The sequence below is a fragment of the Pseudonaja textilis genome, chromosome 1 (genome assembly GCF_049901715.1).
Source record: "Pseudonaja textilis isolate UNSWEBS1 chromosome 1, rPseTex1.2, whole genome shotgun sequence".
Classification (NCBI taxonomy): Eukaryota; Metazoa; Chordata; class Lepidosauria; order Squamata; family Elapidae; genus Pseudonaja; species Pseudonaja textilis.
In genome coordinates this window covers 15430209-15443475 of record NC_141990.1, presented here as the reverse complement: position 1 = coordinate 15443475, position 13267 = coordinate 15430209, and the positions used below count along the sequence as shown (strand labels likewise).

Below are 13267 nucleotides of genomic sequence, written 5' to 3'. Positions count from 1 at the left end.
CATTTGCTATTGCTTTGCAGACATTCAGTACCAGCTGCTGTGAACTCAAGGGGGGGGCTAGATGGGAGGTGGGAAACTTCAGGGGAAACAAGCTTACTGTATCTCTCCAAGAGAAGCTTCAAGGTCAGATAGCTGGGAATGGAACACAACTGCACACCAAATCTAGTCCTCAACTGACCGTTCTAAAACCACCTTGTTTAAATTTGATTGGACCTAAGGGAGCTGGGATCGGAGGCAAATGTTACACTTGGAGACTTCTGGTGCACACTTTTCAGTTCTGGTTTTGACTTAACTGCAATTCACTTGACTTCAAGTAAACTGTATCTTTCTCACCTAAACGGAGTGAAGGATCATTCTTACTTAGAGGTTTAAGCTGAGACAGGTCTGACAGTGTGTGTCTCATTCCGGTGAGAGAGAAGTTTCCCGAGGATCCCAAGTCTGAGCAGGAGTCCAAAATCTTGGAAGACTTAAACTGGTGACCGACCCGGATTGGATCCTGCAACATGATCCTGGGACACATATATTTTGCCTTCATTCATGAGTAGATATTATTATTTGCCATCTGGTAGAAAGTAGAATGGGCATAAAGAGGGGAGAAAAGATTCAGAATGACACCAAAACTTAAATCTTGCACCAAAGATGTATTGGGAGGCCGCAGAAGGCTCTCTTAAGAGGTATACAATTGCAGCAACACAGAGGATATTTTTCTAAGTATAAGTATTCAGAAATTATATTTTACATTTCCAAAACATCACAGCCTGGGCTCAGCCCTTTTAGTAATCTTCAATAGTTCAAGAAGGAATTACATTTAAAAAAATTAAAGTACCTTTTTCCCTCCTTGTAACTGAACTGGATGTAAGATCAGCCAAGTGCTCTTAGACGGGGCTGGGAATTTAAAGAGTCTTAATGTTCATCTTCTCTAGAGGGCTCCAGGTTGGCAAATGTTACCCTTAGGCAATCTGGGCCAATAACTCACCCATTATTATTATTATTATTATTTTTTACAAAAGATGTACACTTTCCCAAGCTGGTGAAAAATGAACTAGATCATGCTGGTTGAGAATTAATGGTGCCCTGGTCCAGCACACCTGGAGAGCACCATTAGTGGATTAAGTAGAAACATACAGGTGCAAAATCCACTGCTCAGTTTTAAGCAGCCTTCACCCAGACAAAGGAAATGCTGCAGGTAGGAAGAAATTCTATGTTAGGCTAGGCTATCTGGATAAGCAGTTCAGTCTCTTCTTCTCTGGCTGTAGTGGCTTTCAAGATTTCAAATAGGGAAGGATTATTTCGCTTGGACCGGCCCTGGAACTTTTTCAGTGTGCAAACTATTCATGCTGATCGATGTGCCAGGTAGCTCTGATCACCCAGTGACATCTTGCAGTTAAAGGCCTCTCCATGAGAATACATGAGGGAATACTATATGCCTTTTTTTTTTTTTTTTTGGAATCCAGACGACTTCCTTTCCCTATAATCTGGAGAAAAGCAGAGAGGAGCAGAATTCCCAAGATAGATTTCCTACACACATTCATGGGAGACTGGGATATACAGAATTAGGCAACTCTTTTTGACCCTTTGGGAATTTGAGATCATGTGGTAGCTGCAATTATAAAATGGCCACTAGGGTATATGTGTGTGTTTATACACAAAATGGCAGCCACAAATAACACAGGTAATCGCAAATCATTCATCTGAGAGAAAGCCCATAAATGAGTCAGTTGGTGTGAGCTTTCCTGGTTGTCAGCTTGCCTTTTGACCTTTTTTTTTTAAAAAAAAAGTCAAATGGGGAAGGAAGCCTGCTGTGACAGCAAGGAGAACAGTCTAGCTATGCGCATAACCATGTTTTCAAAATTAATCCCATTGTCTGTGTTACCAAAATAGTCAGAATTGCAAGCCAGAGTATACGTCACATTCATTCTAGTGTCAGCTTGTGCAAACTTTGTCAATTATCATCTTAGCACACATACTATTTCAGCCAAAATTTTGGGGTAAAAGGCCATTCACAAATCATTTGCTTACACCAAGGGTTTTCAAACTTGGCAAATTTAAGACTTGTGGGCTTCAACTCCCAGAATTCCTGAGCTAACATGACTGGAGGAGAAATTCTGGGAGTTGAAGTCCACAAGTCTTAAAGCTGTCAAGTTTGAAGACCCCTGGTTTACACATTATCTGGTATTTCCATCAATACAATTTGTGAAGACTGCTATTACCGAAGAGCTGACTGTGGGATTAATCACAGCAAGGTTATTCTTAACCATTATGGGGTTCCACAGGAGGTCTTAACACTTGTGATCCAGTGTCCCCCAGTATGTGTTGATTTGGTTGCAAATCCAGGGCTTTCTATTCCTCTGTTTTCCTCTCAATGCATGTTTTATTTTTTTTCTACTTCCTTCCCAATAAAAAACAGAGCATTCAATTCTGTTTTTCAGCTGCAATGTTAATAGCACAACCAGAAATATTCCTGGATTTCATACTAAATGTAGGACTATAGTCTTAAAATGGTTGGTTTACTCAAGAGGAAGCAACACAATTCAACATTTTCTTCTCCTTCAATATTCTACTGTAGTATTGATCCATACAACCTAGTTTCTGGTTGCTAACCAGCACCCTGGTACTTGCCAGCCACGCTGGGCCATTTTGGAGGCAGCAGCAGCTGGCAGAGCACAGCTGCCTGGATCAAGAGCCACCCTTTTTCACGGGTGGTAAGTCAGGGCCAAAACAAAAGACTACTATATATTTGGTTTAGTTTAATTTAAATGAACTTAAATCTGTTCCATTCACATGATTACTCCCTACATATTAAGCAAGTTTCCCTATCAGTCACATGAACAATCTTAAATTGAGTAATTGGCAATGTTTGGAAGAGTGGTGTGTGTTGCATCCAAGGGTTGAGGGGGGAGGGAGAACCATCTCTGAGTTCCAAGGCTAACACGAATTTATCAGAGAGGGAAATCTTAGTGTTATAATCTAAACACGGGCTCTGGTTTCTTGCTATACTAATCAGACCAGCGTTGTAAATCAACTCCAGATCAGGATTTGCAGAGACGAACCAAGAGATAGGAGGATGGGCATGAAGCTTAATCAGGACTCAGCAACCTTTCGATGAGATGGATCTAATCACTCGTGATAGCAGGGACCACACACACACACACACACACACAAAGAGGTGGGTTTTGGCATTGTCACCTGAACTCTCCAGGAAATCTTACGAAATCCTGCTAGATTTGGCCATTGCAATTGCAATGTTCTAAGGGCCGTTAAAGAGTTTTGTGAGCACCAACAAGGCGTGCCCCAGGCCAGAGGGTATCCATGAGAGCTTGTTGCCGGATTCCTGAAAAGCCACGTTGGTTGAGAAGTTAGGAAAGTTGAAGTCCAGCACATTCACAAGCCCGGATTGAAAAATGCTACTTCCTGTTCCAGTCATGTCTGGGTATGTCGACCCAATCGGGCTAGCAAAGAGGATCTCCAAGCAACATGAAACACGCTGCTTTTTTTTCTGATCGAATGGCACCATCAGCAATTCCAGGTTCGCATTTTCAGTGAGAATGCAACTGTGGCATATGCCAACTACACCAACCAAAGGAAAAACAAAAACAAACAGCATAATAGTGACATTTCGCTTCAGAGCTGAATGTCAAAAAAACCTTCACAGTGCTTTTAATCCCAAAGATTCTTTCTTCATCTCCTCCTTGCCTTGAAGATATTTTTTTATTACTATTCTGTAAAAAGCTACTGGGAGTCAAATCGCCTATGCAATAGTCTTTTGTTTCATCACTTCTTTGTGGCATGACAATATTTCTCCCGTGCTCTCTTTGGAGTAAAAAAGAAAAAAAAAAGAAGAAAGAATCGCCTACCCCATTGCTAGGAAATACTGAGAAGAATTGTTTGTCTTAAAATACACCTGGGTCCCATTCTGAAAAATAAAAAATTAATATTTTTCAGGTTGACTGACTTGGAGTGCATTGATAACGCCGTTGATATTTTCTTCTGGAACCTGTAAGGCAAAAAAAAGCACAAAAAAACAAAAATAAGGGTTGGTAGTTGGATAGCAATAACATTTAGGCTTATATACTGCCCCACTGTGCTTTTCAGCATTCTCTGGGTGGTTTACACTGTAAGTATTTGCCTATTGTCCCCAACAATCTGGGTCCTCATTTTACCAACCTTGGAAGGATGGAAGGCTGAGGCTGTCAGGATTGAACTCCAGGCTGTGGGCAGAATTTGCCTGCAATATTGCACTTTAACCACTGAGCCACTAGGGATTTTTCTCCTGACACAATTCAGCCTACTGTACCACTGTCTGCTGTTCTAGGTCCCTGCCAGCAGTGGGAGCTCTTAGGTAGCCACCCCATGTTATAATGTACTTTGCATTTGTGAGGTACCTTCTTCCCTGCATTTTGCAAGCAGAGATAGCTACTCTGTTCTGATGGGACTGTTAGTGTGGATGATAGCTCTGGTTCACATCTTTTGGATTATATTGTATTAGGTTAAGGTTATTTTTCTATTATGCTGTAGAGCAGTACTTCTCAACTTTAGCCACCTTAAGATGAGTGGACTTCAACCCCCAGAATTCCCCAGCCATCACAGAATTTTGGGAGTTGAAGTCCACTCATCTTAAAGTGGTTAAGGTGAGAAACACAGATTTAGACTGTCAATAGATTGTCTGCAGAGGAAATAGAAAATGAAGGAACCCCAATTTTGTTGTTACACCCAACCTCTGCTCACCTTCTCTGATCTAAAGCTCCCTTGTATTTTAACTGGAGCGTGGGAAGTTAAGCACTACAGGTAGTCCTCAACTTAAAACAGTTCATTTAGTGACCATTCAATGTCAATAGTGCTGAAAAAAGTGACTTATGACCATTTTTCACACTTACAATCATAGCTGCATCCCCATGATCATGTGATCAAAATTCAGATGCTTGGCAACTGACTCATATTTATGACATTTGCAGTGTCCTGGAGTCATATGACCACTTTTTGCAACCTTCTGACAAACAAAATCAATGGGGAAGCCAGATTCACTTAACAACTGTGTTACCGACTTAACCACGGTGATTCACTTAACAACTGTGGCAGGAAAGGTCATAAAATGGGGCAAAATTCACTATCTTGCTTAACAACAGAAATTCTGGGCTCAGTTGTGGTTATAAGTCAAGGATTACCTGTATTATGCCAATGAACCAATCTTTTGGAAATAAAGTAAGAGCAACAGATTCACACTTCTCCCATTAACATTTACATTTTTCTTCTTCCCTTTGGAAGATAAACTAGTTACTTTTTATTAAGCCAAAGGAAAATGATCAAAACCAAAACTGGAATAAAGATTTGGTATTGCACTAGCAGAAAAGTAGTGTGCATAGAGACAAAAACTTACCTTAGCTTTCTCCCTTGACTCAACAAATTCTCTGCCTGGAGCTTATTTATGGGTAGATGAGCATTAGTAAGGTGAGACCCTCACCTGAGAGGTAGGGCCAGATGCAGACATTATCACATGAGTGAGAAATAGGTCAGTGTGTTAGTTTTGAGATAGGAGTGGATGGGCTTATCTCACTGCTATGGTTAATGTTCAAGGAAAGTAAACCCAACGGATCTAATCATTTGACCTTCGCTATCTGAGATCATGTTGACTTTCTGCTCTTAAATACACACCGAGGCTTCCAAGTTGGAAAAAGAAGGTGATGCTAATAGTAAAGAGACAGGAAAAAAAGGAGAAGCAATTTTGACTTTTCTGATTAATGGGTTAAAGGTCAGGAGGTGGAAAGGAGCTTAATGCCTTGTTAACAGGAAAAATAATGGGACACCCCCACGAGAATTGGAAGTGGGGTTGGTGAGGGCAGAAATGCACAATACCTGGCTTGAAAAGCCAGATAGTCCAGACGTGGTGTCAAATAGAAGAGAAAAACTGTTGAGAATTTCTGTAATTCTCAACATCTTCCCATAATGATCAGGTAAAGAATGGTAAGCAAATGGATTTTGGCATTGAAACTTGTTGGAAGTTAATTTGCACACCACAGTTGTGAGATTTTTACTGGATGAATGTGTGGTAGGCAAAATTTGGTTTCAGTTGGTTCTTCCCTGAAGGGAAAATAGTTTATATTTCCTTTTTAAAGTTTACAGCATGGTGGAGTGGGATTCTAGGAGGTATTGGAGAAGAAACCAGTATTCTTAAACAGCCCCCAGGTTTTTCAGATGTTCTTGGCTTTTTAATAAGGAAACAGGAATAAAATTCCCATAACCAACTTGTGTACTTTTTCAAAAATAAATCCAAACTTTTCTAATGTTTGTTTGGAGGGGGAGATTGCATTTTTAAAAAAAAGAAAATGGCAAATCAATGCACTATGAAAAGTCATTCCTACTGACAAGGACAATTTGAAAGGTTTCAAATCTTCAGCCAAACACTTAAGGCAGGAGGGAATTTCATTCCGCAGATTTCCTCTATAAGCCCCATACAAATAAGCAACACAATGTCCTTCAGAATCTTGTTCTTTTTATAGGGAAGATTAAGGAAATGCCTGAGGCTTAGCTGGGAAAAAACATGTTTCCAACATCTCCAGGTAAAATTACTTTTGAATCTAGGGATAGCTACTTACTGGTCAGGCAAATAAACTTTCTCCAAGTCGGAGTTCTCCTGAGGTGTTGGCTAAGCCTGTCAGGAGATTCTCAACAGATGAGAAAGGCAAGCGACAAGAATGAGAGTAGTGTAGACATTATTCATCTCAATCAACTCACCAGTGCATGATCAAACTTAAAAGTACTGATGTAATAGGCAGGGATATCTGCGGCAGCTAAAGGCTCAGAGATCTGAGCCACGATTCCACACTCATCTGAGGAGAAGAAAAAGTTACAACTTCACAATGGCAAAAAGAGTTTGGCTGTAGTTTTCTGAGTCCCAATAACATCCAAATTAATTTACAGCAACATTCTGCACAGAATGGCCTATTCACATTGAAAAGAAACCCCTGCTTAGTTTATGAATCAGAAACCCCTTGAAGCATTCTTGCTTCAACAACTTGATTTCAACAACTCTCCCCTATCTCCTAGACAAAGAGTTGCCAACCCTTGGTCCGTGCACTGGTGCCTGAAACCGGTCAGCACAAACATGTAAAGCCCCATTTGCGGGATTGAGGCAGCATATGCGAAACCATGCCCCCTCCGGTCAGTGGAAAAACCTCCCTCCACGAAACTAGTCCTTGGTGCCTCAAAGGTTGGAGGGGCTGCTGTCCTAGATCTTATGAAATTTCAAAGCTCATAGTGTCTATAGCAGACATATCTGTCAGGCAAAACTAGTGAAATATTGCCAGACTGGATCCATGCTTCACCCCCCAAAAAAACTGACTTCAGAGCTTCACAAAGGGCTACTTGTAGGTCCTGCATTGTTGGTAAAATGTAAATTACATTTTAAAACAGAAGCATGCATTTGTTTCAATCTGCATGGGCTATCGGACCACATTTTCATGTGTACTAAAGAGGATGCCAAATATAACAAAGAGATATAAACAGTGACATGTGTTTTATCATTTCTACCAGACCATTATTAATTTAATGGCAGGATGGACAGTTGCCTTTTGCCTATCTAAGGTAGCAATTCTTTTTGGTCCCTCTGGGGTATGCTGGAAAAAAATAAAATGGTGGACAGTTGCAGCAGCAGCTTGCCTGTTCCATAAAAATGAAATGATGGAAGACACTAAGAAAATCAGTGGCTGCTAAAATCAGCTGTAGCAGAAGACAGAAAGAGCTGTTCTTCCTTGCCTGTTTTTTTTTAGAAACTATAGCCCTTCAAGGCAATAAGGATAAGAGGTGAATAATACATTCCAAGAGATATTTAGTTTAGTCCTACTTATCATGTGGACACAGATATATGTAAGGTGATTTAGCTGGGGGAGGAGGGTGCATAGTTCTGGCACTATTTTTAGAGTGATAATTAGGATTTAAATCTTTAGAACTTGTTTGTTTGCTGATTTTGCAACAAAGCAAAGCCAATCCTTCTGCATTTCGTGCCTCAGCCAGGAGCGTTCCAGATATTCTGGCCCAGATCTTTTACAAGCCTACTTCTCAGAGAGCAAGGACTATGGGAACTGCAGTCCAAAATGCTAGAAAATAGTGGGCTAAAAATGAAGCGTGGATGGATGTGACTCAGTTAACTGATATATGCTATTTCTGTCTCCACTTTTCCCCAAGGTATTATAGATGTACTGAAGCTACAATTCTCTATATTCAGAGTATCTATCAGTGGCTGGATTATTTTGCTGACTTTCTCTATGGAAAACGATCAGAAGCAATAGCAAAAACTTGGAAGCCACATTAATATTAATACTTCCATGTTAGAAGTACTGATGTGCTTCCATGAGGAAAGAATTTGCCGGTGACATCACTGTTGCCTAGGGGAAGCCCAATTGGGCGGGGGGTCTCCTTTCATGTCCCCTCAAAGTTGCCCACTGAAGTGATACCCATTAATTTATTTGCATGCTTTCAAACCGCTGGGTCAGTGGAAGCTGGAGCATGTGGCAAGAGCTCACCCTGTCCTGCAGCAGCAATGAGTCCCGAACACACGGCTGCCAATTATCAGCCCAGCATTCTAACCTCGTGAGCCACTGTTCTCCTTTGGAAAGCCTGATTATCATCGCACTAGTGGCTAATTGACTTTGGTACTCTCACATAGGCCTTCTTCTCCCCTTTGCCGAAGGAAGACTCAGATTTATAAGACTTTCTTCCCTTCCCAGCTTCATCGAAACAAAAGGCAGCCAGGTATATTAGAAGAGACTGCAGATTGTAGCAGTGACGACATCACTGCCTACAAATTCTCACTTTCCTGTAACCGATCCTGTAGGTTGGCTTGCAAGAAGAATTAATGGTTGCTGTCATGTAAAACTGATGGGCCAAATCTGCCTTCTTTTTCTTTCTGTCTCTGACTGAAAAAGGGATGTTTTAAGAAGGTCATTCCTTCCTTGCTCTGAGTTATCCTTCTCATACTGGCATTTCCTTGGCCTCAAAGCATTTGGGAACACAGGGGAGAGCAGTTAAACAAGCCTATAAACAACCATGTAGGCTACAAAGTACGTAATCTTTATTGCAAGGAGAAGGCAAGGAAGGGCTAGAGAATAGGGGATTCCTGCGGACTTAATAATGTGGGATTTAATACTGTTAAAAATCCCTCTGAGGCAAAATAACAGAGGAAGTTGAGATGCAGAATAAAACTTTAGATAATAGGGAGCAGGCTGCAATCAGGGCCAGCCCTATCATTAGACAGAATGAGGTGACTGCCTTAAGCAGCAGACACCAAAATATGATTCAATGTATTTATTCAGACATCCTCAGCCTACGGAACTGTATTATGATGTATCTTAACCTTTTGCCCAGACACCAAAAATGTCTTTGACTGGGCCTGGTTGCAAGGGTCCATGACAGGGGTGTCAAACTTGATTTCATTGGGGACCACATCAGGGTTGAGTTTGACCTTGGGAGGCCGGGGTGGAGAGGCCAGGGTAGGCATGGCCAGCTTGACATCACTCCTGTCGGGGACGCCTGGGGTGGCCCGAACACTCTGCCAGCGAAAACGGACTCCCGAGCTCCATTTTCACTGGCAGAGGGTTGCAGGAGGCCGTGGCAGCCAAAAATGGAGCTTGGGAGCCCGTTTTCACTGGCAGAAGCACCGTGGTCCAGTCCTTCGCTGCTTCCAGGGCGGCCCCGTGGGCCAGATCTAAGTGGCCCCTGGGCCTTGAGTTTGACACCCCTGCTCTATGTAATCACTGTATTCAACTGATCTGGCACAAAACCAAATTTAAATAGTGCCCCTCTAGAGCACTATTCAAAGATCAGTGTGGCTCTTGGCCACTTAATTCTAATACAGACAATTCTAATACAGACAATACTCAAATCCCAAAGAGATCTGGATTTAACCATCCTTTGGCCATGAAGCTTTCTGAGTCACCTGAGTCACAGCTACTTTCCTATTTGTAATGATTTGGTAATAGAACTGCCAATCAAAACATGTTAACACACAGTACCTCCCCCCCAATGTATATTTTGGGGGAAGAACTAAGAGGAGAGAGATTTGTGTGGATTGGAAGGAAGGTCAGATTCTGAGCCTAAGAAAACGTTCATCTCTCTAAGTGACGTTAGATAGGTTGCAACTCTTAAAATCATTTAATGAAGTTAATATTTAAAGAGGGATCCAATTAACCAAATGACTGTGCAATTTTACACTTTTCCCAAGTTCTGCCTTCTCAAGTTACCAGAGATTGGAAATATGGAGAAAAAAGAACTTCCAAAGAAGGGAAGGGCTTGATGATAACATCCAAACTGTTAAAACTTTTGTGTCTGTTTATTTGTTTGTAACCTTCAACTAAGTGAAATGAAGCATTCACAGGGCAACCATTTTTGAATCAATACATCTCAAATGTTTTCACTTACAGAATGCATCAAAAATCCAGGAGCCATGACTCATGTGGGACTGAAATTTGCAAAGTTTATCATTTCTAATGCTCCCTGCCAGCTTCCAACAAGGAAGATTAATGGGGAAACCGGCAGGATGTTGGAAATTACTCCTGTACCCACTGATTTTTATCTGCCTGTCACTTATGACTGTGTTGCTTAGCAATGGTCCCAATTATTGTCATTAACCAAGGACTACCTGTAATACTTTCAGAATAATGATTCCTTAATATCAGCTTGGAGGAGCATTTAGCAACAAGGGCAGTCTTCAGACAATCTTCTCAGAGGGATGCACTTTTTGATATTGTTGGATGGATTTCAGCAATATTACGTTAACCCGCCCCCCAACCACAAAAGGAGCAGAGGGGTTTCTTCTGATCCAGATGGGGCAACAGAGAAAGGCAGAGAACATACCAAAGCCGAGAGGTTGCCCTCCAATGCGAACCATCTTCCAGAGTTCTCCTGATGCGCTTGTAAACAACAGATTATTAGGAAATCTAAACAGAGCGAGACAGAGAAAATAGCAGAAAAAAGAAAGAAGTGTCAAAACTATATATATATATATATATATATATACACACACACACACACACACACACACACACACACACACACATATATATATATATATACATATATAAATAAATACAATCAATTCTTACAATCAATTCTGAATCAATAATTCAATGGTGGCTGAGGGATATCTACACACACCTATCTCTCTCTATCATCTATCTGTCTATTACCTATCAATCATTCATTCATCTATTTATATTGATCTCATTCATCTATTAATCTCTCTCTATCATCTATCTATCTATCTATCAATCAATCAATCTATTTCTTTCTTTCTTTCTTTCTTTCTTTCTTTCTTTCTTTCTTTCTTTCTTTCTTTCTTTCTTTCTTTCTTTCTTTCTTTCTTTCATCTATTTATATCTATCTATTATTCATGTCTATTTGTCTGTCTATCTATCTATCCATCCACCCATCATCCTCTTTTTCAAAGGATGGTTTGGTTTAGTCCACAAAGAGGCAACCTTTATGGACTGGGAGTATAACTGGATTCCTGAGCCCATCTCAGAAAATGGCTGCCAAGAGAAACTTTTTATAAAATGACTGCCTTAGTGGGCATGGCTTGCTATGAAACACCCATTTTTCAGAAGGTGGGGGAGCTCCTTAGAATATTCTCTATCTCACTCCAATAAATCAAATATTTATTACAGTTATAGATCAACATGTATCCCACCCTAGGGAAGCCTAAACACATTCTTGAAGATATGTGTGACTGTGCCGCAGCATGCATCTTTCTATCTGATTTTCAAAATAATTTTTTTTTAAAAGACCAAGAGAGTTATTGAGGCATCAAAAGTTTTTCTTGCAAAAAAAATGGTTGTGGTTATATATCTCTGGTTGGAACAGGAACATCTTAATTATTCTGGGAATTTTTTCAGTCCCTTCTTGACAAAGCACATAACTTTGAGACATCCAAAATCTTGACAAGTATTCCAGGTTTATTCCAGCTCTTACCTTTTCTGCGTCTGTACATCCATCACCAAAGAAATGTATCCCTCAATGAGAGAAAATGAGAAAAAACGAATGTGTTCGGAATCTTCATTGCTTGCCACTAAATCTTTTACTCTGGAGTAAAGAAAGAGCCAAAGACAAGCATGGTTAGGGTCTATTCAATTTACACAAAGTCTACTGGATATTGACTGAGGCTGTCAAATTACTGTTCCTAGTTATCATGGTTTGGAGATATATTATACTGGACTTTTTTCTTAGAGTCTGTAGAAAGTTGAGAGGAGTTTTTCTAAGCATCATTTCTCAAATTGTGAATCTGAGGCCGCCACTAGATTTCAGCATTGCCTAGAAGGGTCCTATTGGTTCCTAGATAGAAGTTGAGAGAAGACACTCTAGGGCAGGAGTGTCAAACTCGCAGTCGTCACGGCATGTCACGTGATGTATCACAATATTTTTCCCCTTTGCTAAACCGGCCGTGGCCAGCGCGTGATGTATCTGGCCTGTGGGCTGCGAGTTTTGACAGCTCTGCTCTAGGCAAATGGCCTGAAGATGTGATATTTTCAATAATAAAAATACAGTATTCTTTACTTGAATTTAAACTTAAAACATTGCCCTCACAAAATTAGATGAGGGCAATTTTTCAGTAATAATTATTTGGTGCTCCAGCTTTCTTTCTAGTAACAGCAGTTCAAGGATTTTTAACATTTTCAACTATATCCCGGAATTAAGAAGTCTGAGAACCTATTTTCTGGACCACATTCCCTTGGTATCTATGGAGATTCTCAATCATCCTGGTCATGGCTGTTTCTTGGCTTTTTTCCTTTGAAAAAGTTTTGCTTCTCATCCAACAAGCTAACTGACTGGTGGGGAATGGAAGTATTTAGCAGTCCCAAAAAGATTTCACACCTATTTATAATCTGATTCAGGTGACCCTGAGTATACAGGTAAACCCCCAAGTAACCTTAAAGAGATAACAGCCAGATGACTGCAAAGAATATAAAACCTTCCAGTCTCCACCAGTAACTTAGAACTGAAGAAGCTTTTTGGATGAGTAGTGAAATGTTTTCAAAGGAAAAAAATGAAGAAAGTCCAGTTGCCTTTTGGAAAAAAAGCACCTTTGGGACATGTTCCCTTAGAGAAAAAATGGATTGGGCCAAATAACTTCCTAGAATCTGTCAGAACTGCCATGCTGTGCTGGGTATGCTTCGTTATATGCCAGTGTCTGCCATGAGCAATGGAGGGAGGGAGGGAGCTGTGAGGGAGGTGAAGGGGAGGAGCATGTTTCTGGGGAATCAAAACTATGCATCGTGCCATC

The 13267-nt window shown here is 40.7% G+C and overlaps 1 protein-coding gene across 1 annotated transcript in view; it reads right to left on the bottom strand.

The window, feature by feature from the left end:
* Positions 1-621: 621 nt before the first annotated feature.
* CASTOR2 (cytosolic arginine sensor for mTORC1 subunit 2) overlaps positions 622-13267 on the bottom strand; it is a 94753-nt gene continuing 82107 nt past the window's right edge. Inside the window, exons 6-9 of the mRNA XM_026708525.2 lie at positions 11959-12069; positions 10846-10928; positions 6730-6824; positions 622-3994 (exon numbers count right to left, since the gene is read on the bottom strand). Coding sequence (XP_026564310.1) covers positions 3929-3994; positions 6730-6824; positions 10846-10928; positions 11959-12069 — 355 coding nt within the window. The 3' untranslated portion in view covers positions 622-3928. The remainder of the gene's footprint in view (positions 3995-6729; positions 6825-10845; positions 10929-11958; positions 12070-13267) is intronic.